Source organism: Sinocyclocheilus anshuiensis, unplaced genomic scaffold (genome assembly GCF_001515605.1).
Source record: "Sinocyclocheilus anshuiensis isolate Anshui unplaced genomic scaffold, SAMN03320099.WGS_v1.1 scaffold306, whole genome shotgun sequence".
Lineage (NCBI taxonomy): Eukaryota > Metazoa > Chordata > Actinopteri > Cypriniformes > Cyprinidae > Sinocyclocheilus > Sinocyclocheilus anshuiensis.
In genome coordinates, this window is record NW_015544175.1 from 888,996 (window position 1) to 913,322 (window position 24,327).

At 37.4% G+C, this 24,327-nt stretch overlaps 1 protein-coding gene and 1 long non-coding RNA gene across 3 annotated transcripts in view; one reads left to right on the top strand and one right to left on the bottom strand.

The window, feature by feature from the left end:
- The window catches only part of LOC107696128 (uncharacterized), a 34,383-nt gene that overhangs the window by 1,436 nt on the left and 8,620 nt on the right, over positions 1-24,327 (top strand). The window lies entirely within an intron of this gene.
- The window catches only part of LOC107696126 (forkhead box protein O3-like), a 30,757-nt gene continuing 16,812 nt past the window's right edge, over positions 10,383-24,327 (bottom strand). For both annotated transcript variants that reach the window (XM_016496313.1, XM_016496312.1), the window contains exons 3-4: positions 12,196-13,628; positions 10,383-11,735 (exon numbers count right to left, since the gene is read on the bottom strand). In XM_016496313.1, the coding sequence (XP_016351799.1) occupies positions 12,210-13,628 (1,419 nt within the window). In that variant the 3' untranslated portion in view covers positions 10,383-11,735; positions 12,196-12,209. The remainder of the gene's footprint in view (positions 11,736-12,195; positions 13,629-24,327) is intronic.

Consider the following 24,327-nt stretch of genomic DNA (forward strand, 5'->3'; position numbering starts at 1 on the left):
TGATGTAGAGACCTGCCCTCCCGCGGGACCCAACGCAACAGGGTGCGGCGCGGGACAACTCTTGCGGGCGGGAAGAGACTCGTGTGTGTGTGCTGGATGCCGGAGAATAAAATGATTCGCAGGACTTCCGCAAAATAGAAATTATCTAAACATAAAGTGTCTAAAACATATAAATTGTTATTTATCTGTTGCACTAAAGCAAAAAGAACAACTAATATTAACATTAAAATGATTAACGCGCAAGCTAGACATAGCTGTGGCACTATCATGCAGTCTATAATGATATGACGTTAGTTAGCAAATATTAGCGATTTTTTGCTACCATTTCTTTGAGTAACATGACCGTAAATATGAACTCACGATTGAATGTAACATAAAACAAATGATTACTTTTCGTTAAAATCTTTAGTAATGCTAAAAATGCTTACATTTATTTGTAAGGCAGCCATGTTGCCGCTGAAGCCGGTTTATCTAGCCCTTCCCCTACCCCTACCCCTACAACCAAAAGAGAATCTAGACAAAATCGAGCCCTTCCCCTTTCCCCGGAAAGGGGAAGGGCTAAGGGGTAGAATTGGGATTGGGCCATAGCCTAGTTTCCATTTATAATGTAGCCAATCACAGACTCAGCTGTTGATTTCTGGAACGCAATGGCCAATCAGAGGTGATCAAGTTAGAATTTACTCACCGCAGTGCTGAAATTGCGCTCACGAATCCTCTCAAAAAAATCCGAAAAATCCGTCCCGCGCAGGTCTCTACTGTGATGTGACCCTGTTCCCCTCACACACACACACACACGTCGCGTTACTCTGCGCAAAACTCCGCATTTGAACAGTCAATAGCAAATACTTAAACTGATAACAAAACATACTTACAGTCGCTGATTCAGAAGCGCCAGATTGTCATAGCAAAGTTGGAATTGACCTTTTTTGTTTTCTTAGAAATAGCCTTTGTGCACAGCCAGCCTTGTACTCTTCTAGGTTCAAAAAACCCAAAGTAAGATTAACAGAAAATGTGCTATGTTTAATTGAGGTTAAAGTGACCATGAAATCAAAATGGACAATTCTTATTTTTTTTAAATGTTTATTTATTATTTAATATTTAACTTTAATATTTATGATTGTTTTTATATTTGTTTCGATTTTTTATTTTTATTTGTGCACATCATTATTTTTGTAAAATTAATGTTTTTAAAACATATCCCCACCCTTGTAAAAAAACAATAGGCAAGAAAAGACAATCAGCTTCATGCCGACTTTAATTTGGTAATTGAGGTCCTCCACTTTTAAAGGGTTAGTTCACCCAAAAATGAAAATTAGTTTTGAATATGGATATTTTCGATTATCATCGATTCGCTACAGAAGGCCTTTGTTCACCCCCCGGAGCCTTGTGAGACACTTTTTTTTTATGGATGGGCGATTTTTATTTAAGTTCTTTTGGACTGAAGCAATGCAACACCAGCTGAGTGGCATTAAACAACTTGAAAGATCAAAGACCATTTTTAATATAACTCCGACTGGATTCGTCTGAAAGAAGAAAGTCATATACACCTAGGATGCCTCGGGGGTGAGTAAAACGCAGCCTAATTTTCATTTTTGGGTGAACTAACCCTTTAAGCCTGTCGGGCTGTTGTAGTTCACTTGCCGCTTTGCATATTTATCTGTGTTTGATTCGTGAAAGCGGGACAGAGGAAAAAACGTGGCCGGAAATGTCACTGACCAAGCTGGGGACTGTTCAGATTGCCTCAGTGGTGAAAGTAACCTAATCCCAGAAAACACTGCTGTCATTGTCTCTTCCCAGCACCTACTCAATCACTAGTTATACCTCGTTTGACATAAATAAAAATGCCTGTGGTGTACCAGACATGCTTTAGCCTCCTTAGCATAAATAAAAACACACGGTCAAGCATCTACTGTATACCAAGTTAAGGATAGATTGTAAGGATAAAAATGGCATTGTTGTTGGAGCCATAACCTTGTGGCCAGTGCTTTGACATATGGTGCAACAGAGCTTGTGCTTTATATAAGGCATTATTATATATCAAACACACATACATACAAGCATGCAAGTCCGCTGCTCTTCGGCCCTCCACCCCTTCGGCTACGGCCTGCTCCTACCTCCCTTAGGCTTTGCCTCCTTCCTCGGGTCTCTCCAGCTCACGCTCTGGCCTCCGGATCCCCACCTACATCTTGGGCCATCATTGCTACAGCTACGGCTGCCTGGATCCTTGGCTCTCTGTCTGCACAGTGAGCTCCACCTACAGTACATCACCGTCGTCGCCTCCAGTCGTCCCCATGGCGGCGTGTGTTCCTAACATGCCTTGGCTCCTCCCTCCATCAACGCTCCCATGGAGCACCATTCTGGCTGTGGCCTGGGCACCTGCCATCATGCCCCCGCACAAGGCCTCTCCCTGGCTTTCACCTGTGTCATCACCACCCTGTGTATATATATATATATATATATATAATATAGAACATAAATAGAACATAAATATAGATGGGTTTTGTGTTGCTTTTGGAAACACATTTGTTGATCTTTCCATGTAACATATTAATTTGCTGAAAGAAAAATAGTGTGAACAAGCAGTTGACTTGGACAGTTGACTACTATGGACACTACCATTTTCTTCTCTAACACAGTGGCTTTGATTATGACAGACCGCTGATTGACTCATCTGCTTACGATGCTGTCCAGAAAAGCCAGCCACACACTCTCTCACTTTGTTCTGTGAGCTCTGAGTGGGGTGCTGTATATTTCAGACAAATATAGTAATGAATTCAGCTACTGTTGCACAGGATACAATGCAAAGCAGTGGTGAGGCTACATAAGCGCAAGGGTGGCACTGACCCACTCAGATTGATGGCTGGTCCACCCCGTGTTTTTATGTAAAGAATAAGTAATACGTTTCTGGTGGATAAACGCTGAGCTTCCATTTGTGCGCTTCTATTCTATGGCAAATGGTAAATGCAATGGCTGTCAATCTGAGCATTCCATCCAATCCAAGCACGCTCTGGCTGTATAACAGTCCCCGATTACTCATCGTCCCTACCCACTATACCCACCCACCATACCTGAGATCCAGTTTCTATTGGTTGAACGTTCTGACATTTCTAAATGACTTTGCAAAACATCGCATCATCATCATCATCACAACGTGATCCCGGGTGTCCTGTAGCTTTAGCAAAGAAGCATGTAATGTCACTCTGTGAGGTTTATCTCTAGATCTACACGTTGTGTTATGTTGTGTTTGGGCTTCTCTGAATCAGGAATGTATGATGCTTAACAGTTCGCAATTTCAAGTGAAATCACAATTTTATTTATATATTTATATATATTTTTAGCTTATATTTTTGTCCTTTTTCTATTTCAAGCAAAAACTGATAATGCTGTTTTTAGCTGTCGAAATTAGCTTCCCTATTTTTATCTCACGTATTTTAAAATGATGTAGGCCTACTTGAGAGTAGGCTCTGAGGTCCACCCTATTTCACCAAGGTCCACTTAAGGTAAGGTAGGTGATGGATTATGGGATAGAATGTGAGGTAGAATGTAGTGATGATAGCAGAGACATGAATGCATTTACACTGTGATTACAATTGCATAAATAATACAATGAGATTTGTTTAAATATAAAATTAAAAAAAAAATGATGATACATTTGTGTATAAAATCAAAACCGCCAGAAGGTGGCAACAAGTCACTGTATTTATGAGTGAGTCACTGAGTCATTCATTCTACCAGTTCATTATCCTTATTGAATCATTTACACAACTGATTGGTTCAAAAATTCAGATTTATTCAGTAACAAAACACCAGTGTGTCTGTCAAGTCATGCAGTGGTTCTGTTGCATCATTGTTTGGAATATCTTCTTGGTGAAACAGCAAAAACAGACAATTTTGACAATAATGTGCCTAAAATGTAAGTAACTTCATATTAACTTCTTGTTTATTAAACTTTCGTATAAAATCAGTATCACATTTGCAGTCAAGCTAATATTCAGGGCATACAACACTCATACTCATGTGATATTGCTGAAGGACATCATATGTTTAAAAAAAAAAAAAAGAATTTATACAGAGGAATTTTTGGACCAATATCTTAAATTTTGGTGTCATTTTTACCCCAAACCCTCATTAATTTCCGACCCTGGATGATAGTATCTACATTGTGTCTTTTGTCACTGTGACAAACCTCTCGACAAACCTCTGACACGATTCTGGGGATGTGCAGGACAATATTGTCACACACCCTGAGCCAAAAAAAGTTCAATTTTATCTACACCTACTTGAACATAATGTAAAGGTGTAATCAGACTAATACACGCTAACAATGCTGCTAGATAGTTTAAGACATGGAATGTTGGCACAGCTAACCTTCATTAGAGCTTAATTACTGCAATCATAATGGCAGTTGATATGATGCAGAGATGTCACCTAACATGCATTTACAGTATGAATGAAATACTGTACATGTAGTCATCCAACAGATACACTCATAGTATGGTAAAGGATTTTTCTTTAATTCTTATTTTTCTTTAGATATGATTCTATGAGGTTTATTTGAGGATTTCATTGGGTGTGAACACAATGGGACTCTGTCTTTGTTTCTTGTGTTTGTGGGGTGCTACATTACTGTTTGCCTTCCCCCTCTCCCCTGTCCCAAGATTTATGTAGGTACAGCCCTATTTCTCCCGTCACTGCTGATTAGAAGGTTCCCTAAGGACTGTCATAAATGTGCTCTATCTATCCCCCCACCCCCACCCCCATCCCCTTCTACAGTACATTACTCTGTGATTTTATTCCCAAGCTCATGTCCGTGGGTCTGTATGCCCTATAATGAATAGAATCTACAGCTCTCATCTGGCCTGGGAAACAAAGAGATGTGTTGTTGGATGGTTGGTGTGTGTGTCTGTGTGAGAAGGTTCAGGGTGAATATGTCTAGTTATGTGAGAGATGCACATAATGGTGCTAATAAATCATGACTTTGGTCCATTTTATTTTGTAATCATGTCAGAAATCACTAAGGGCATGGAATGTGTATACAATAGATTATCACTCTATTGTCTCGCAAAGCTTAGGGACTCATATATTCTGTCTCAGTGACATAGAGAGATTGTAATAAAAGAAAGGGATGGTTCATAAGAGAGAGAATGGACACTGAGATGAAAGGAATAGGAGAAAAGGATCACAAATCTTTGTTGGTCATTAGAACAGTATCAAGTGCTAGATGTTTCCCTCTCTGTCCCTGACATACATATATACACAGGTGTGCATTTGTGTGTTTGAGAGATGTTTTTTTTTGTTAAATATACATGGATGATCTAGAATTAAATGCTTGCAACTTGGATGGTAAATAATTAGGAACGGCAAGATGAAATGTAAGAATGATAATCTGACTCTCACTGATGCAAGTGACTTGCATGCAAAACATTACAGTCAGAAGTTTATCTAGGTTGTTTCAGATTTTATTCCACAGTATTCAGTGTACTTATCTGAGTCATGTGTGACCTATTGTGAATTTGCACCTCGTGTGACCTGAGTTTGAATCCCGGCTCATAGTCTGTTCACAGTCCTGTTTCCTGCTCTCCTATCCAATCCTGTCCTATCCAACAAAGGTGAAAAATGGCAAAAATATGACTTTAAAAAAACTCAGTGTTGTGAAAAACACAACTAAAACCCTTTAAGCCACCAAAACAAAAATGTGACAAATAAAATAACATGTGACAGGTGCAGGTTCTCAGATCACTATTCTTAAATGCAAGAAAAAAAACACATAAATAATTCCTTGGTGTCTCAATTTTGGACCCATATACTGTAAATGGCTTTACATGGCATAATACAGACTTGACCTTTTCACCTTTACATTTTTTTTTTTCAGAAAAGCAAACACAAATCTTGACTATGAATATGATGTAGGCTATAAATTGTTCTTTACTTCTGTGTGAGATGCGGCACTAAATGAGGAGACATACTAAACAGGGATTTAATTCCCTGTGACTGGTTCAAGTGTACTAGATACAGTTGCTAAATGAGGCTACCAGTGACTGAAGATAGAATTACCACAGATTCACAGGATCTTATGCTGTGCAATTAGATCAGGCCTCTGTTGGTTGAAAAGAGCGAGGTAATGTGCAGCTGATTGAGTAGATTCATGTGTCCTTCACTTAAGGATTTCTCTGTCTGCATTGATTTCAGGTTCTCCCTGATCACAGCACTGCACACTTCCCTGTCCATTAATCTGCTGCCTAATGACTGTCTCTCCATCTCCTCCACCTTGTTCTCTTCTTGCTTTATCTCACTCATACAGACCCAGAGTTGTCTATTTTTCTTTTTATTTAATCTACACAAACAGGTATTTAAACTCTGAAATTTTTATTCTGGGAACACTCTTATCTTTCTGATGTTCTACATTTCCAGCAAATGTTGGATGAATCTATATGGGTCTGTGTGCATGCAAAGCATCTCATACAGATTTTCTTGTATCTTCATCTGGAGTGCAGAGCACACTATGAAAGTGAACTCTGTTGATGCCTCTAAATTGAGGATTTTAGGGAAAATTATAGAGAAAAATAGAATAATAATATAATAATATTATTATTATTATTCATTCAATTATTCATCTTATTTATCTACATTATTATTTAATTACATATTTTCCAAAATAAGATTCTGCATTCTTAATACTTTATGTAGAGAAAAAGGGGATCAGAACAAAAACAGAAAGCTAAAATGCCACATTGTTTATCCCCATAAATATATTTGATCGATATGAGTTTTTATTAAAAACATTTTTTTTAATTAGAAAAAAAATATTGATTTGAAAGAAATTATATTAGAGAAATTAAGGACAGATTTTAAAAATTAATTAGTCCGATAACTTTTCAAACTAGTGGTCTCAATGAAGGCCTGTAAAATTAGGCTGATCACCAATCAGAAGTGTTCCTTACATATATATTGTATGGATGTGGAGTGCAGCCCTTTAATAGGGTAACTGATATTCAGTGAATAAAAGCTAAATAACTATACCCTTTATTTCACAACTCTATCATAGTTCTCACAAAACAAATGATGCATAATAATAGAAAAAATGGGAAAATTGTTCAGCATTTATTTGAAGCCTGACAGTAATTAGCGGCAGTGCTTTAAATTGGGTTAATGCACAGATGTAATCTTTATCTTCTGCAATATTGCATTGTACAAACCCCTTTCCACCTTGTAGTAATTTGCTCAGCACTTTTCTTCCAAATGGAAGAAACTGTTAGTCAGCATAGACCTGTGTTTAATGCTTTGAAACACACAATGTGCTAAAATAAGCTCTAAAGAAGAAAAGCAAGTCATGTTTACTAATCACAAATTGACTCAAATGCTGAGTGTATGCATGTCTATGTCCTGCTGGTGTACTGTACGTGTAGTGTGTGTGACAAGGCCTGATGGTGTTTTCAGTTACAAATCCCAGAATGCTGTACAGCACACTTCATTGAGGCAGATTGTATTCTACTGCCTAATGGATAGTGAACCTGAGATCCCTCACACACAGGCTCTCTCTTTTTGTTTCTCTGTTGCTCATTTACCATGTCACACTATCCCTTCAGCAATGACATCACCACACCACAGCCCAGTTCTCAGATCCCCATGTCATCAATCTCTCCTCATGCAGCTTTTGACCGACCAGACCACAGCAATGACAGGTTTGGTCTCACCTGAGGAGTCAGAGGTGAAGGCATTCATGTTACGCCCATGATACACAATATAATCATCCATTAGCCTATTTATAGCACATTATTTGTTGTTTACACACAAATGCACCATTATAAAATACCTCATGCTATACACACCTAAATACTGTTACTTATCTGTCATCAGAGATCTATTGATATACTCACACGTGAGTGGGACAGAAATACCATAAAGCATGATGCTGTGGTATTAAGGCTCATTTTGACTTAATTAATCACTAAATGATGTGGCCTAATTTTGTTCTTCACAGCACACTGACTCCATGGCATGCATTGTAATTTGGTGTTATTTTAGTACTATTTATATTATTATAGTACTTTTTTTGTTATATTTCGATTTAGCTTTTTAATTTATTTTAACTTTTGTAATTTTAGTACTTCTACAACTTTAGTACTTAAAAATTTTTTTTTTTTTCACTTATTTTCCAAGGCAGGATTTCCTTTTTTTTAATTTTTATTATTATTTTTTTTTAATCTAATATTTATATTTTATTTTATTTCCGTTTTATTTCAATTCCCGCAAACATTTTTAGTAGTTTTATTTTTATCTTTAGTTAACAATAACAACACTGTTCTTAAAACAAGACTTATTTTAAATCTATGAATTTTGATGGAGACCTTTTAACTTTGAAGTCAGATTTGTTTACTGAGCATATTGCTCCCACAGCAAACATCACACCTTGAATACACACGTACATACACAAACCTCTGATCCACAGTATTGGCAAAACAGAATTGTTCTTAAGAGTTATGTAACAATCCTTGACCTTTGGGTGTGAGTGCATCTGTGTTTCAATAGGACAGGTGGGGGATTCTAGACATTTCTTATGGCTCTGTCAGGGAGGGACAGTCAACACTCCCTATTGCCTGTTGAGCGTTTTATGTCACCCTATTGCCTGTTGAGCGTTTTATGTCACTTGTACATATAAGCTGTTTGTGAACTCTTATATTAGCATGTAGAGAAGAGATACAATAAAAAATAAATTAGACATTTTTATTGACATTAAACCTTGTATCTGACACTTTGGGAGTACATTAAGGTGTACCAAAGTCCAATTAATCAGGTTTAAATGACTCAGTTTTATATATAGTCAGTGCACCATAACTTCAAAAGGGAATGTCCCAAGGTTCAATGAAACATTTGACAAATCGCCACCTCAGAATAATAAGGTTCTATCTGCATTCTGAGAGATTTTGAGCTTCAAAGTTTTTGCATTCCATATACTTTATATGTCTGAAAAAATGTACACAGCTTTAAAAAAAAACATCACATGATGTAAATAAGTTGTCACAGAATAAGAATATGTGAATAACGCAATTTTGACAAAAATGTCAGATAGAACCGTATAATTCTAAGGGGGACGAAATGTATTCGTTTTCAAAGATTATAATCTTCTGCCAAATTGACAGCTGTTTTAAGAGGTCACTGAAAATAAGCAAAAGGTAAGTGAATTTTAAATGAAAGCCACAAAATAGTTCATGGAAAGCCATCTTGTTGAGACTTGTTAAAAGTTTAAATGGATTGAATTTTAAACAATAGAAGAGACGTATAGCTCAAACAAGCTTTATTTACATGCGCACCATTTCTTATACAAACTAGATTACAATTCAAAATGGAGTACACAGGAAAAATACTCACAAACATCTAGTAGAGAAGCCATATGACTATAAGATAAGAAGTAATAGAGCAAAGGTAATAAGCAGAAGGAGGTGAGGGAGGAAGGCTACGAACAAGGTGGTAAAATGTGGAAATAGTGGTATTTGCTGATTATCATGACGGGTGTAGTAAATAAAACCTGTATTGTTTGAGGATGCTCAACTGGTTGTTAATGGGAAGACAGGTACCTGTGTCAGTCATCTGGAAAAACAAGAATTTTAAGGTGTTTATTTCTTTTTCTAATGAAAGAGGTGTAAGAATACATGCAAGGCAGTTTTTGAGACGGTAAAAATATTGTCTCTGAAAAAATTCAGGATGTCTTGTATGGACATATTGTCTCTGAAAAGGTTCAGATGTCTTGTATGGGCAATTTACCAATTCATTGCGTACTGGATATCATTAGTTACTATTTGAGTTTAAGTTTGACAAAAGCTTTAGGGTGTGCAATCTTGGAGTAAAGCAGGTGTGTCAAACATATGGCTAAAATGATGCATTCATTTATTATATCAGTATTTTGTACTAGATTTTACTTTTTAGCTACAGTAGGACAGATAAACACTTTAAATTACATTGTTACATGTTCTTGCATCTAAACTTCTCTTGTCTTGTCAATGATGTTTGATTAATATTCCCTAATTACCAAATTTGCAAGCATATAACCAAAAGATATGTGAAATAGTACATTTAATCTGCTCTGCTTTTGTTTTAACGTATTGTTGGTTATTAGAGCAGCTTTATTCATTCATGAACTCTGGAACAGTTAAATGCATACAGTAATGTTTTGTTTGACACCACTGCTATAAGCCATGTCTGTCCAACTCCCCAATTAACAATTACATTATTTTGTTCAACACACTACATTTCATAAGTATAGCAGGATGTATACATATATATGCATTGCACACGATGCATATGTACATTTACATGCATGCATACATGGACATATGCACTGAAGAGTAACCCTCTCCAAGGGACAGAAACACAGAACATTAGGATTTGTACATGATTTGTGATAATAGTTGAGCACAACTGAACAAACAAACAAAAAAGTTTCATAAAGTGACAAACCCCCCATAAAGACATCAAGAAACTGACAATAACACAGGATGGACTCCTCTGTTGCTTCATCTTCTTACTTCAGAAGACTGTTGTTCATGTTCAAATGTCCATAAAACATTTATGAAATTGTGTACAGCCAGGTTGCAATTAATTCAAGATGAGGCCCTGATGTTGTAATGGAGACCCCACTCTCCCCTGAGCAATAGTGATGCATTTTGCATACAGGGACAGAAAAGTCCCCAAATTTCACTGTGTGTGTTTTGTGATTTTGGCTGCCAGCATCTCCTACATTTTCAAGTAATTTGGCAAATATATAAAAGATAGCTTATTGTTTTTGCTCAGTAAAGATGGCTTCCAGAGGAAAGGCCCATCCATCATTGAATGCTGCCATGATGCTAATTGCTAATGCTAATCAATTATACTATGTCCTCATGGCCAGGGAAACACAGATGGCCTTAATAGTAGGACAGGGCTCAACACTGATCATTTAGCACCTGGTATGGCATGGAAATGTCCACGATGCAAGTTAATATTTACTTATTCATTACATTTGGCTACATTTATATGCAAGAAGTCCAAACATAACTTTGCTGGCTAAATAAGACACCTCCACCTGCTAAGCTTTCGATTTTACCATTTTTTTTGTACAGTTACAGACAGTACACACAAATTAATTACTCCTTATATGGTTATATTCAATCACAAAAATGTATTACTTCAGTATTATTATGAGGCAACTATATTTCAGATTGGGAACTAACTACTGTATGGTAACAGTGAATTAAAAATGAAAGCAATTGTTGAAGTGCACTGTGTCAAGCTACATTGCTCCACCTGAGCTCTGTAATTTTCCAGGTTAACTCTCCACCTCTATATAAATCAATGACTACACAGTTAGTGCTTAGAGGATGACAGAAATAGTTAGGGAAAACAGAGAGAGACCCCAAACAAGGAAACTGTTTATGATAGAAAAGCTACAACAGGCCTCTTGCAACAAAGGGATAATTTTGAACATTTTATAATGTTGCATAATGATCTGTGAGTTCGCTGTTTGTTTGTTTGTTTCTCCAATGGGCAGTCTTTTGTTATAGTCTCGGCCTGCTGAACTGAAGGTAAACATCATCAGGATGTTGTAGTCAGATGGACCTGTAAACAGGCATATCATCCAGTGCTTGCCGCAGACAGCAAACTTGGCAAAGGATACTTCAAGACTGTTGGATGTTTTTTGTGCGGGATATTTCTTTGTAGTTGTTATTCTATTGTTTGTTGTTTTCTCTGCAGTTCTGAGCCTAGATAGAGATAAAGAAAAGTAATACTCTGTAATAATAAATGTAATAAGAAAAACAAAACACATCCTATAAAGTATAAGGGGCCATTCAAACAAAAAGTGATTTTGCTTTCTATTGCACTGCTTTTCCATTGGTTTTTCTATGTAAACATGTGGTACACACACAGACAGCTTTGACCGATGTGTTTGTGTCTCGGGTCTTTGCAGCATCTCACACATTACACAACGTTCCAAAAAACGCAGTGCTCAAGTTGAAAGAAGTTTAAAAAACAGTGTCTCTAGACCTTTTTTCCATTCCACAGTGCTGCATCCTGCCTTTTTAAACACAAAAACTTTGTCCTGTTTGAATGGCCCCTATTGAAATTTTTCTTTCCTAATCAAACAAAAATTTGTTTGTCAAATTGCCTTTTTGTTTCTCCATGACAAGGACAGCTACTGTATGACTGTATATTTTGGCCTACCTAAGTGACTGCCATCAGCCAGGCACCCAACTTTGATTGGATTGCTTCGTCCCGGTGAAGTTTCCCACAGGATTCAAACTAACAGCGCTTTGCACCAATGCATCAAAGTTAAAATCCAGTCCATCAGAGTCCATTAGTTCTGATCGAATTATGGAATCCACATCGCAATCCAGACTGCCGTTAAACATGTCCAGGTCCAAGTCTGATGGAAAACGATCTGTTCCTGAGGGATGACAGATCCCCACTCCGTTACTTCCATTCAGGCCAGAGTAAAGCGAAGTCTCGGTCATCAACATGGAGGGCTGTGGCTGGAGGTGCTGTTTTGCAGAGACTAAATTATTAGCATTGTTAGCTAGACTTTGCGCCCTGTTGTTGGAGAGGGAACGCAAAGAACCCTGGACATTGGACCCCTGTTGCTTGTTCTGGAGGTGGCTGCTTCGCCCATTGAGCACAGAACTGAAGGATGACATCATAGGATCATTACGCAGCATGAGGCCATTGCGAAGACGGGAGTTTTGCGAGGTGACAGCAGCGCTGGCCTGTGATATGAGTGGGTCTGACTGTGTCATCATGACGTCACTATGACTGTGCATAACCAGAGAATCAGAGTTCAGCAGCTCCTGAAGCGAGTTCCCGAAACAAGAAACACTAGAGAACGATGTTTGCTTGTTTTCCTGGATGGTCTGCATGGGCGTCTGACGTAGGCCTCCTGCTGAAGGCCCAAAAATGGTGTTACTGAATGGTGTTACGTTGTTGCTCACAGTTTGGGATGAAGAGGAGCTTGGGGGTGATGTGGTGCTCTTGGAGCCAAAACTGAATGCAGAAGACCCTTGAACTACCTGCACTTGTGTGGCGATGTTGTCCAACAGATCGACCATTAGGTTGTCAGCCTCATTGAGATTCATTGTGCCAGTCAAGTCAGCTAGCCCTGGAAGTTCAGTGGGGCATGTTTTGGAGTTTGATGAGGACGATGAGGGAGGAGAAAGTCTGCTGGGGCTAGAGTAGAGCATTGGAGACAGGGGTGGGCCATCTGGAACATCATCAAGCTCTGGATTGGCCAAGATAGGTGACAAGCGTCCACTCAGGGTGCTAGCGTTGGAGTTAGTTCGTGAGCGGAAGTCAGTCCAACAGGATTCCAATTCATCGCTGCTCCGGGAAGTGGGACTTCCTGGCCACTTGGACAGACCACCAGTAGATACGTTCTCCAGTGAACCCTCTTGGGCAGCCTGCAGCGCTGCCTTTTTCTTGGCTGCACGCCCACGTGCAGTCTTGGTGTATTTGTTACCATTGTCCATGGAGACTGCACGTCGCCTTGGTGCTTTACCTCCCCGCCCCCCTTCAGGATTGATCATCCACCATGAGCTCTTTCCAGTCCCCTCATTCTGTACACGGATAAAACGGCTATGCAAGGACAGGTTATGCCGGATGGAGTTCTAGAAAGAAAGCAGACAGAGAGCAGAGAACAACGGGTGGTTATTAATCATACCATCACATGATTCAGGAAATAATTACATTTTGTAATGATTAATTTTCAGGAGTTTTTGAACATAACATGTATCTTAATTGTGGCAGGACATCTAGATAGATTGATCTAGATGTCCTGACTCTATCTATCCATCTATCTGTCCGTCCGTCCGTCCGTCCATCCGTCTGTCTAACTTTATGCCATTTATGTAACATACAAGACACCAACATGATGCTCCAACCTAATTTATGATATCTGAAGAACAGGTACTTTTCAGAACTAATGAATAGGAAAAAAGTGGAAAATAGATGCCACACGTACAATGTGATCTCGAGAGGCTGAGAAAGCACAATGTGCTGTGTAACTATAGAAACTTAGCAGAGGAAACTTATTACAGCTGGTCACCTTGGCAGAACAGAGAGGTTACATTTCTAAAATATTCTCTTTTTTCCTTCAATAATGCAGAAGGATGCACTGGTATATATAGACATCAATAAATGCTAAATATTTGAATTATCATATATGTTCTAAAATATACTGTGCCTTTTTATTTATAACTATCAGACATAAAGAGCTTAGTTCACATTGGTGAGCACATTTCTCAACTGAACTACCCCGTCCCATGACTCACAAGATGTGTGTTGAGCTATGAAGAGCGATACCATGGATACCGGTGTTTACAGTGCCAAGTTTCTCTAGAGATTAATGACATAATGTTTGTGTGTGTGAGGGAAAAGAAGCGGAAGGGTATGACTAAAACCTCAATGGAGCAGCGTGTTGTGAATGAAGTCATTAAAACCGATTCATTTTCTTCCTCCGCTTGCTTGGCAGCTCTAAACAAACTTGTGGCACTGACACCAATAACAAACTTGTGCCAGTTACACCAAATACAGTACATTTTCTCCTTTCTTTCCATGCATATATCTCCCTTATTTTAACTGCTTCTTTTAACTTTTCCTTACTGCGTAATCCTGTTCTAGGTAAGGCCCTCAGGAGAGGACCTTAATAAGTGTTTATTGAGTGTTTGTGTGTGTGTTTTGATTGTCAGAGTATCAGTGTCTTTGTGGTTGTTAACACTTTTCAGAGCCGACTCACAGCAACTCTACTGCACTTGTACTACCATAAAATATAATACAGCTTGAAGAAAAAGAAAAGGGTTTGGATTTATATCCTCCTACATGAGATATTTGTGCAGGAAGCCCCCAGCTCAAACGTAACCTATCAGTATACTTTCACTAAAATGCTCACTTACTATGCGCCACATACAAACTATAAGAAGCACAAGTGCAGTGCACACACCCTGTAAACCCAAAATTATCCTTTCAGTCAGAAAACACATACCCACACTTTAATCTGCAAAGCTCATCCTTTCAGCCTAAAACTAATGGGACACTAACAGTTTTTCTGTCTTTTAATGCTAAAAAAATTACAAAATCCAAAACAATATCAATTTTCACCTGTTGTTTAAATTTAAGCCATTTTGTGTAATGTCTAGTCAGTATGATGTGTATGATCTCTCTGCACACGTGTGTGTTGGGGAGGCTGTTAACTGAGCGCCCAGCTGCATACAGAATCTCTCTGGAACACAGAGACCGTTTTGTCCATCAGCAACATGTGGTAACAATCCATCAATGTCAGCAAATACACAATGCACACACACGCAACTAAGGCTTCGCTCACATTCTTCTTCTGAGAGATGTGTTTTAGTTATCTGGTGCTCTCTGTGAATGTTATTACGCTCTGAGTGCATGGTCATTTTTGTGATGTCAGCAAGCCAGTGACTATACAAACCTGTAACCAGCAGACACTTGCCCACAAATCAACCAAACCAAAACCACAGGGATATAAACCTGCCAACCCTTACGAAAGAGTTAGACTGGAGAAAATTATATTGATTAAGAGGACATTTTAAATATTGAGAGAATCTAACTGTAGGTTTGTCATAATTTTGATGTTGAGACCATGGCTGGGCAATAGCTAAAATAAATAAATATTGTATACAATAAATGTTGGATAAAAAAGAAGAAAAAAAAAAAAAGGATAGATTTTTTTTTTACTCTTTGACAATATTTATCATATCTTAATATTATGTACATAATTTAATACATAAAAATACCACATTAGACTTCTGTGAAATGTTTGATTCATTATGATTTATTAAATCAGTTTTGAATCTATATGATTCACATAAATGAATCAAAATGACTCTAACATGATTTTTGCAAATGTAGTTTAAATCAATATGATAGTCTGTCTTGACCCATTTTTTGAGAATGTGAAACTAATGACACATTCTCAAAAAAATATGTTGTAGGCCTAGTATTCACAATGTTACACAACATAATATATATTGAAAAATGACTTCTGAACATATTGTAAATATTCTATATACTATATGTGACACTGGACCACAAAACCAGTCTTAAGTCGCTGGGGTATATTTGTAGCAATAGCCAAAAATACATTGTATGGGTCAAAATTATTGATTTTTCTTTTATGCCAAAAATCATTAGGATATTAAGTAAAGATCATGTTCCATGAAGATATTTTGTAAATTTCCTACCGTAAATATATCAAAACTTGTTTTTTTTTAGTAATATGCATTGCTAAGAACTTAATTTGGACAACTTTAAAGGCGATTTTCTCAATATTTAGATTTTTTTGCACCCTCAGATTCCAGATTTTCAGATAGCTGTATCTCGGCCAAATATTGTCCTATCCTAACAAACCATACATCAGTTTCGAAAAATTGACCCTTATGACTGGTTTTGTGGTCCAGGGTCACATATATCAACCAACCCAATAGCATATGTCTAATTTTTACATGTGAATGCAGTTCCTTTGAAAGCTTGAAAGCCAGCGAAGAGCAACTAATCTCTTTCTCTCATTGGAGTTCACACACCATGCCACATAACAAAACACAATTCACATCTTCATAAGCACCCATAAAGTCCTTCCATGAAGTCCACCCTCCACTCCCTACTCCCCTCTTCCCACTTTCCCCCCCTCATCACACACATACCCAGCATTATTTCAGCAGCAGGAGCACACACTTGCTTCAGTAACTCAAGTCAGGGCCAATGTATGAATACGGGTTTGGCAGCTGAACATTTCACTGCGGTTGCCTTTCAGTGACATACAGTGTGGAGGGCAGTGTGTGTGCGCGAGTGTGTACACAAAAGTTACATTTCCAGAAATCCGCAGGAATAGATTTTATTTCTTAGCAAACCTAAGTACTGGCTTTCTTAGTATTTGGTCCATGTGTGCTTTTATGTTTGTGACCAAAAGGAAAAGAAAACATTCAGAGTCTAGTGTTTATGATTTTAGGAAGGGTCAGAGCAGAGGACAGTTAGAAAAAAGACAAAACCATTTTAAGAGAGTTTGTGAGGGAAGGTGTACAGGGCACTTGAGCAGTTTGGAAATAAATTGAAACCAGTGTTAATAACACCATTTAGATTTAGTCATAATTTCTGTCTTTTCAGAAAATGGACAATATTTATGATTGATTCTTTGATGAACAGTAAGCAGCATTTATTTGAAAAATCTCTTGTAACATTATAAAGGTCTTTCCTGTCACTTTTGATCAATTTAATGCATCCTTTGAATGTTAATGTATATATTGTATAGCTGATTTACATTGTATATATATCTCATCTTCATTATTGTTGATGATATAAAAAAGCCCCTCATCAACAAACATTTTCTTTTAGTAATTTCCTTGACTAGATGAACACTATCACTGACACAGCAAAGGTGTAGAGACAGGCAGTTTATGCACAAATGCAAGCACACAAACGCACACACACACACACACACACACACACACACACATAGGGTCCAAGCACACTGACCCGCACCCTCCCACTCTCGCCTCATCCCATTCCCAGCTGCCTTGACTGCTGGAGAGAGGAAGAGAACATTCCATTCCATCCAACCAAAATGTGCATTTTCCGGCCAGCACAGGACGTCTCTCCTTTTGTGTGTGTACATCTTATTCCAAAGTGTGAGTGTGAGAGAGATTTTGTATATGAATTGACTGAAAACTGTAGTGGACCGCATGTGGAGCGGGGCTCCAGTTCTCTCTGAAAGTACATTCTGTGTTTTCTGTTCTCCTTCTTCTGTTCTTTCAGAGGTTCATACCTCCCAGCCAACTATATAAGAGTTTCTCTAGCTAAGTACAAAACACACAAATTAAAGTAATTGTGCAGGTCATGCATGACTAACCAGCTAGAAACAATTACATAACTGCATGCAAATCTAAGGGAATGTTTATTCCTTTCCCTCCAGAGTTTTACACAGAACTAATAATTGGAGCGAATGTTTCCAAAACATTACTAGTACAAAGCATTTTAAGCATGTAAGACTACCCAAGTATGTGTGTGTTGTGTGCACATTGCATAATGTGGCATGTTCAAAGACCTCCTTGTTTATTCTAGGACTTTAGATCCAGAGGGTGGTGGCCTTCCCAGCCCACTCTGTTTAGCCAATCACATCGTTCATACACAGGCCCACACAAACACACACCAGTTGTACAGCTGACCTCACTGTAGTAATGTCATCTGTGCTGTCCAGCAAATGTACACAATCACTCCTAACTTTGATTTCCTCACATTTTGGCTTAGTATTTATAGCTTGCAAACACAAATATTCATATAAACATGCTCATTCTGATTCAAGAGCTTGACAACCACTCTCATTAGCATGTCACAGCCACTAACATATTGAGACGTCACAGCAGTGTGCCTGCAGTAATAGTATTAGGTGGCAGGGAGTATCTTAGGACAACATTATCTGTGTCTCGGGTACGGATAGTCCCATTAACAGGCTTGTGTTGTGTGCCAAATAACAGCAAATCCCATCCGTTCAACTCTAAACAAATACAATGGAGATGTAAAAGAGAAAAAAAAGGAAGGAAGGGTGGTGTTAAATAAAAATAAGAAGGACTTTAAACCCACTTTTTCATTTTTCAAAACTTTCACCATTATAATTATGCTTCAGTTCCTTTAATTTATTTATAAGCCGATGATTTATGTGATGTATATAACGGTTAAAGTTAACTAAAACCATAAAAAACAAATTCATTACTGGAAAAAAATTTATTTCAGCCAGTTGCATTCAGCATTTCTCATTTTAATTTAGTTGAACTCTTGCTCCACACCCTCTTTGGCATCTCTCTTGGAATACGACTCAACAGATAAACAACACTGAACAGACATCAGCCACACTTGATATTTTTAGCTCCAATTTGGAACACTGTGTCCCTTGATGTCCTAGGTTAACCTGGTCAAATTGATAGAGTAGGGACCTATTTATTCATAAGTCTTCAGCAGACAGGTCTGCTAGAATAAAGCTAGATTTCTTTTTCCAAATGTTATAACAGAGGGTGTTTTTTTTTCTCAGTAAAGCAATAAAACTAGCTCTCATGCCTCCAACAAATCTGTTCTCAATCATTGCTGTATTTGGTTCTCACTTTATCGTGCCAGGGACCTGTTTGTCTAGCAAAATGCAAGCAGCATGTATTGAACGAGCAACACGTATTTGGAAGTCTACAGCTGCGATATTTACCCCATTACAATGGCAGACAGAGCTTGTGACATTTCAGCGAATAATTGGTTTCAAAGGTTTGCCTCTGTAAAGTTGTCACATGCACAGTATTGCGTGACACTGTTGGGATGATTCAATGATGAATACAGGAAATGTAGAGTAATTTAACAAAGACTCATAATAGAACAGGTTCTCTTTTTACTCTAATATTATTCTCATAATGAATTTGTTCATAGTGGCTGTTGTCGTCACATTGCTGTGGCTCTCAGGAGTTGCTGAAAACGTCTTGATCAGTGTTTGGCTCCGTCTCTATGCGAATGTTTGTCGCTCTTATGCACATGTGGGCTGGATTTTAAAAAGGCCCTATTCTGTTTTATTTTTGTGGGTGTTTGTGTGTTTGAGAATGTGTATATACTGCGGCTTTTCTAGCTATGATCACAAAGACGCAGCTTGCTCAAGGGGCAAGCCTGTGTTTCATTTGGTTTTACAATTTCATTGTATGCCTACATGAATTTCATGAATTGGTGTTGAAGTGGATTGTTGTTTAAGACCGGGTAATTAGCAATCAAAGCTCACTAATGCTTTGTCCGAAATCACTCACTCATTCACTATTCATTGGGTAGGCCTGTTTTACATTATTTACACATGAGTGAGAGTAAGAAACATGGCGCAATGCAAAAATACAGAGCAGGAGGAGTCCCAAATAAGTCAAGATGACAAAGCTCTTATTAAGGGGTGTTGTTAAGCAACATCGCAACCTGCACATTATTATAGAATTCTGTGCAGTCACAATATGATTATTGGCTGTTTTACAACAGCTTTAAATGTGACACATCCAATCATATTTTATCTTTTGGTTTGTGTCTCTCCTTTTAAAACATGAAGTACCTTTCATTGGTGAAATATTTATTTCTCTCTCACTCACCATTATTTAAATCCTATATAATTACACCAAATTTTTAAAATATTGTCCACCACTAGTACCGGTGTTACTGAAATTTTGAATAATTAAACTAATCATAATTTTCTTTTGTTTTGTTTTATTTTATTTTATTTATCTTTTATTAATTCTTAATTTAATCTTATGAGTAAACAATAATGTTTACTTTAGCAATTTAATCCAAAAAAGTAAATTAAATTAAATGACCAAAATAATGATAATTCTATATTTATAAAAATAAATGATTAATCTGGTTTTATTTATTGATTGATTTTATTTTTTATCCTTTATTTATTCTTCATATAATCTTATCAGTAAACAATAATGTTTACCTTAGGAATTTAATCCAAAAAAGAAAATGTAATTAAATTACCATAAATAATGATCATTTTATATTTACAAAAATAAATGACTGGTTTTATTTATTGATTTATTAAACAGATTTTACAGAAAGTCTCCTTGCTTTGGATTTGAAATGTGGCACAGTGAATGTACATTGGTTGTTTACCATAAATCTGAGTGCATTATTTATATAAAATATGTATATAACTTTTAAAACTTTTTACTTCAGGATTGCTTTTACTTGATTAATTTTGTTTTTAGTTTCTTGTTCATTTATTAAGTGTTATTCCAGTTTTTTTCCCCCCAGTGTGTTGCTCTGTATTTTGTTTTAATTTTCAATGTTGTGCTTGTTTGTGTTGTAAAGCGCTTTGAGAAAGTACTTTTTAAAGGCGCTATACAAAATAAATTTATTATTATTATTATTATATTTACAACTGTATAGAAAATGAAATTGTTCACTCAAAATTCACTAGAGTTGCCGGAATAGAGAGCGATTTCAGATACAGTTTAAGTGTTTTCTGAGCAAACATGGCTGCCCTGAGCTCAACTTTTAACCCACTAAACATCACCACAGGTACTATTAAAACTGACCCCCAGCCTTTATCTACTGACCAGTAGCTAAACTACTGTGTGTGCACGTGTGCCTGTGTGGAAATATTTGTGTAAAAACTCGCATTTTACTTTGCTGAGCTCGGCAAAATATGGAGAGCCAGCACCCCACACATATTTTCCTGCAAAAACTAGATAACAAAGCAGCACGTCTTTATCGCACCTCTACATGCAAGACTAGTGAATATCACTGTATAACGATCATTTACAGTAATGCCTGCACCACATGGACGTCTAATTCACGAGGGTCTCAACGGACCTAAAAAAGAGACAAAGAAAGTGGCGTTACAGCAGAGAGTGTGTCACAGGGTTTTCTGCTGTACCAGCCATTCTCACCCCCCTCCCCTAGTTCCTGCTGCCTTGACTTTTGGGCCGCATGATTTCCTGTGACACACACAAACAAAAATACACTCGTTGTTTGCACATGCATGCATTGTATCACGCACAAATCTGGATACTAATGCTCGGACTTTAAACAAAATGCTACTACGACCTACTTCTAAGTTATATCACACATGCACGCAGTCAGCAGCTGATAATGTCATGGGAGGTTTACTAAATATCTAAATAATGTAGGAATCCACTCCTCTGGCTCTTATACCAGTTCGGTATTTTGCTGTGCTTGCACTTTTACAGCACACTGTTCTGGTTATGCATACATGTGTTTGAGGGAGATACAGTAGAGGGAAAAGGAGAAGGACGATATCATTGGTTGATGTGGCTTCAGATAAGGTGGCAAGTTCATGTTCTCTGCGTACACTCTGTAGCATGAAGAGTTCATCTAGATTGCTGTAGTAAGTAATTTTTTATCATTAAAGTGATAGTGCACCTAAAAATTTAATTTTTTGTCAAACAGTTTTTGTCTATACAATGAAAGTTATTGGTTACTGAAAAATCTATGGACAAAAATAAAATTAAATAATAATAAAATGAAAGTTTTATATATATATATTTTACAGTGTATAGACACACACACAAATATTTTCAAAATATTTTCTTTTGTGTTCCACTGAAGATTGAAAGTCATACAGGTTTGGAACAACATAACGCTGAGTAAATGAAAACTACATTTTAATTTATTTTCAAAAAGATTTACACAAAAAGAAATAGTACTTAAAAATATATTTTAAAATCATGTAATCATATCATTAATCCTAATAAAATCTGTTTTATTCTATAGGTTGCCACAGGGGGGCCGCCATGTTAATATCACATTACCGGCTGAATATTATTCTTTTTTTTTTTTTTATCTCAGTAACCCTATTTTATTGGGCACTTTTGCTTTCAGGATAAATGAATCATTGCTGACTGTAAATAAAGCATTTTTAGAGTGCATCAGTAACTAAAACATTTATGTCTGCATGATGATGAATCCACACCACTAGATTGGTGACTGCTATCTAGACCACCTTGACATAAACCAAAAATTGCTGAGTATACCTTTAACCTCCATAATATTAAAAAGAGCCAAGAGCAGTGCCTGCTAATGTCTTCCTTCAAAATAAACCAGACTGATTAGATGATTAAGGATGGGGTCACTTTGGCTGCGTACGTGTGTTTGGATAAATAGGAAATTACAGTTCTAAACATAGAAATATTGAGACGTGCAAGAATACGCATAACATCCACCTCTCCGCCTCTGTGTTTTTCCTTTACTCATTTGCTTTCTCATCTAGTATACACTGTAACCAGAAAAGGCTAAAAGAAAAGCCAATCACACACTAGTTGAGTTGAACAAAAACCCCAACAACTCAATAAACAAAAACAAACAAACAAGAGCATGTTTTCTTGTGCTCGGTCGGTGGCTGTGTGTCTGGGACATGGCTGGTTTTAACAGCACAGTCCCTTCTCTGTGTAACTGGCTTAGGAGGCTTCGATCTGTCACTTATTCGCTCACCTCCCTTTCTTTCCTCATGTCTCTTTGTTCTGGTTCTCTGAAGCACACCAGGCTTAAGCACATGCTCACTAATGCTGCAGCTCCCCATCATGACGACACATACTGAAACACACCACACGGACATGTCCTGTGAGCTGTGTCTGTCTATTGATTTTCCCCCTCCCCCTCCACACTTTCTCTCTCACTCTCACACTTTCTTTTCACAGAGATATATGACAATCCCTTGCGCTGTATTCAAGGGGTCAAGATTTGCCTGGTTAGCGTGCTCCACTTAACCCCATCTGGCATTTCTACTCTCACAGCCATGCAAAAATAGTCAAGTATTCTGACAGAATATATATATTTTATTATCTTTTTCCCTAAATGGGAATGCAAATTGATAGCTCACACTAGGTATTCTAGACCTTCCTGGCAGCAGTCTACTGTACATGTGTAAATAAACACAGTTTTTACAGGTGTGGGTAATAAGAATAGGTTTTGACTTAGGAGTCATATCCACTTAGCTGTTGAGTGACATCAGGAGAACATCCTACAGACCTTTGCGCTTAACTTCATTACTATGTCCCAGGTCTGGTCTTGCTCGTAGACCTCACTTCCACAACCATCAAGAGCTCTTTCTCCAACTATTTCCTGTTCCAGACCTCATATACAGTATGTGCATTGGCCTTAAAAAGTATCTGGGCATTTATGTCATAATAAATATAACCTTGGGACCAGTCTGGTCTAAGTAACTACACTATTTGCAAATAATCACATATTATCAATATTGCAGATAAAAACCAAATTTTTATGGAATTAAATATGGGTCAGGGGCATTATTAAAAATATAATAATAATATTTACTATTATTAACATTATTCATACTATTAGTTGTAGTAATAATATTTTTAATCAATCATGCCCCTTGTAGCCTATTTTAAAGTGCTACTTAAGTTCACTTAAATTTCCACTTTTTTTTATTTTAACCATATATATTGTATAATCTGTTTACTGTGATATGCATGTCTTGTGTTAAAACACAGGTCTGAATTATGATGTCTAGGGGCATAATTAGCCCTGAGATTCCAAGGCAAGCCACCTAGAAGACCGCATAAGGTAAATTCAGCTTATTATGGACTGGAACGCATATCTCCATGGCAGTGGTATCTCAGCAGAATCTTGAAGGCTGTTAGTGAAGTCCTCTATAATAGACCAGTCTCACAAGTAGGACATTTGTTTTTTTTTAGGGATGCACCGAATGTTCGGCAACCGAAATTATTCAATAAGCAAAAAGACCGAATAAATTGTACCGAACAATGATATGACGCGATCAAATAGCAACCAGCGCAGAGGGAC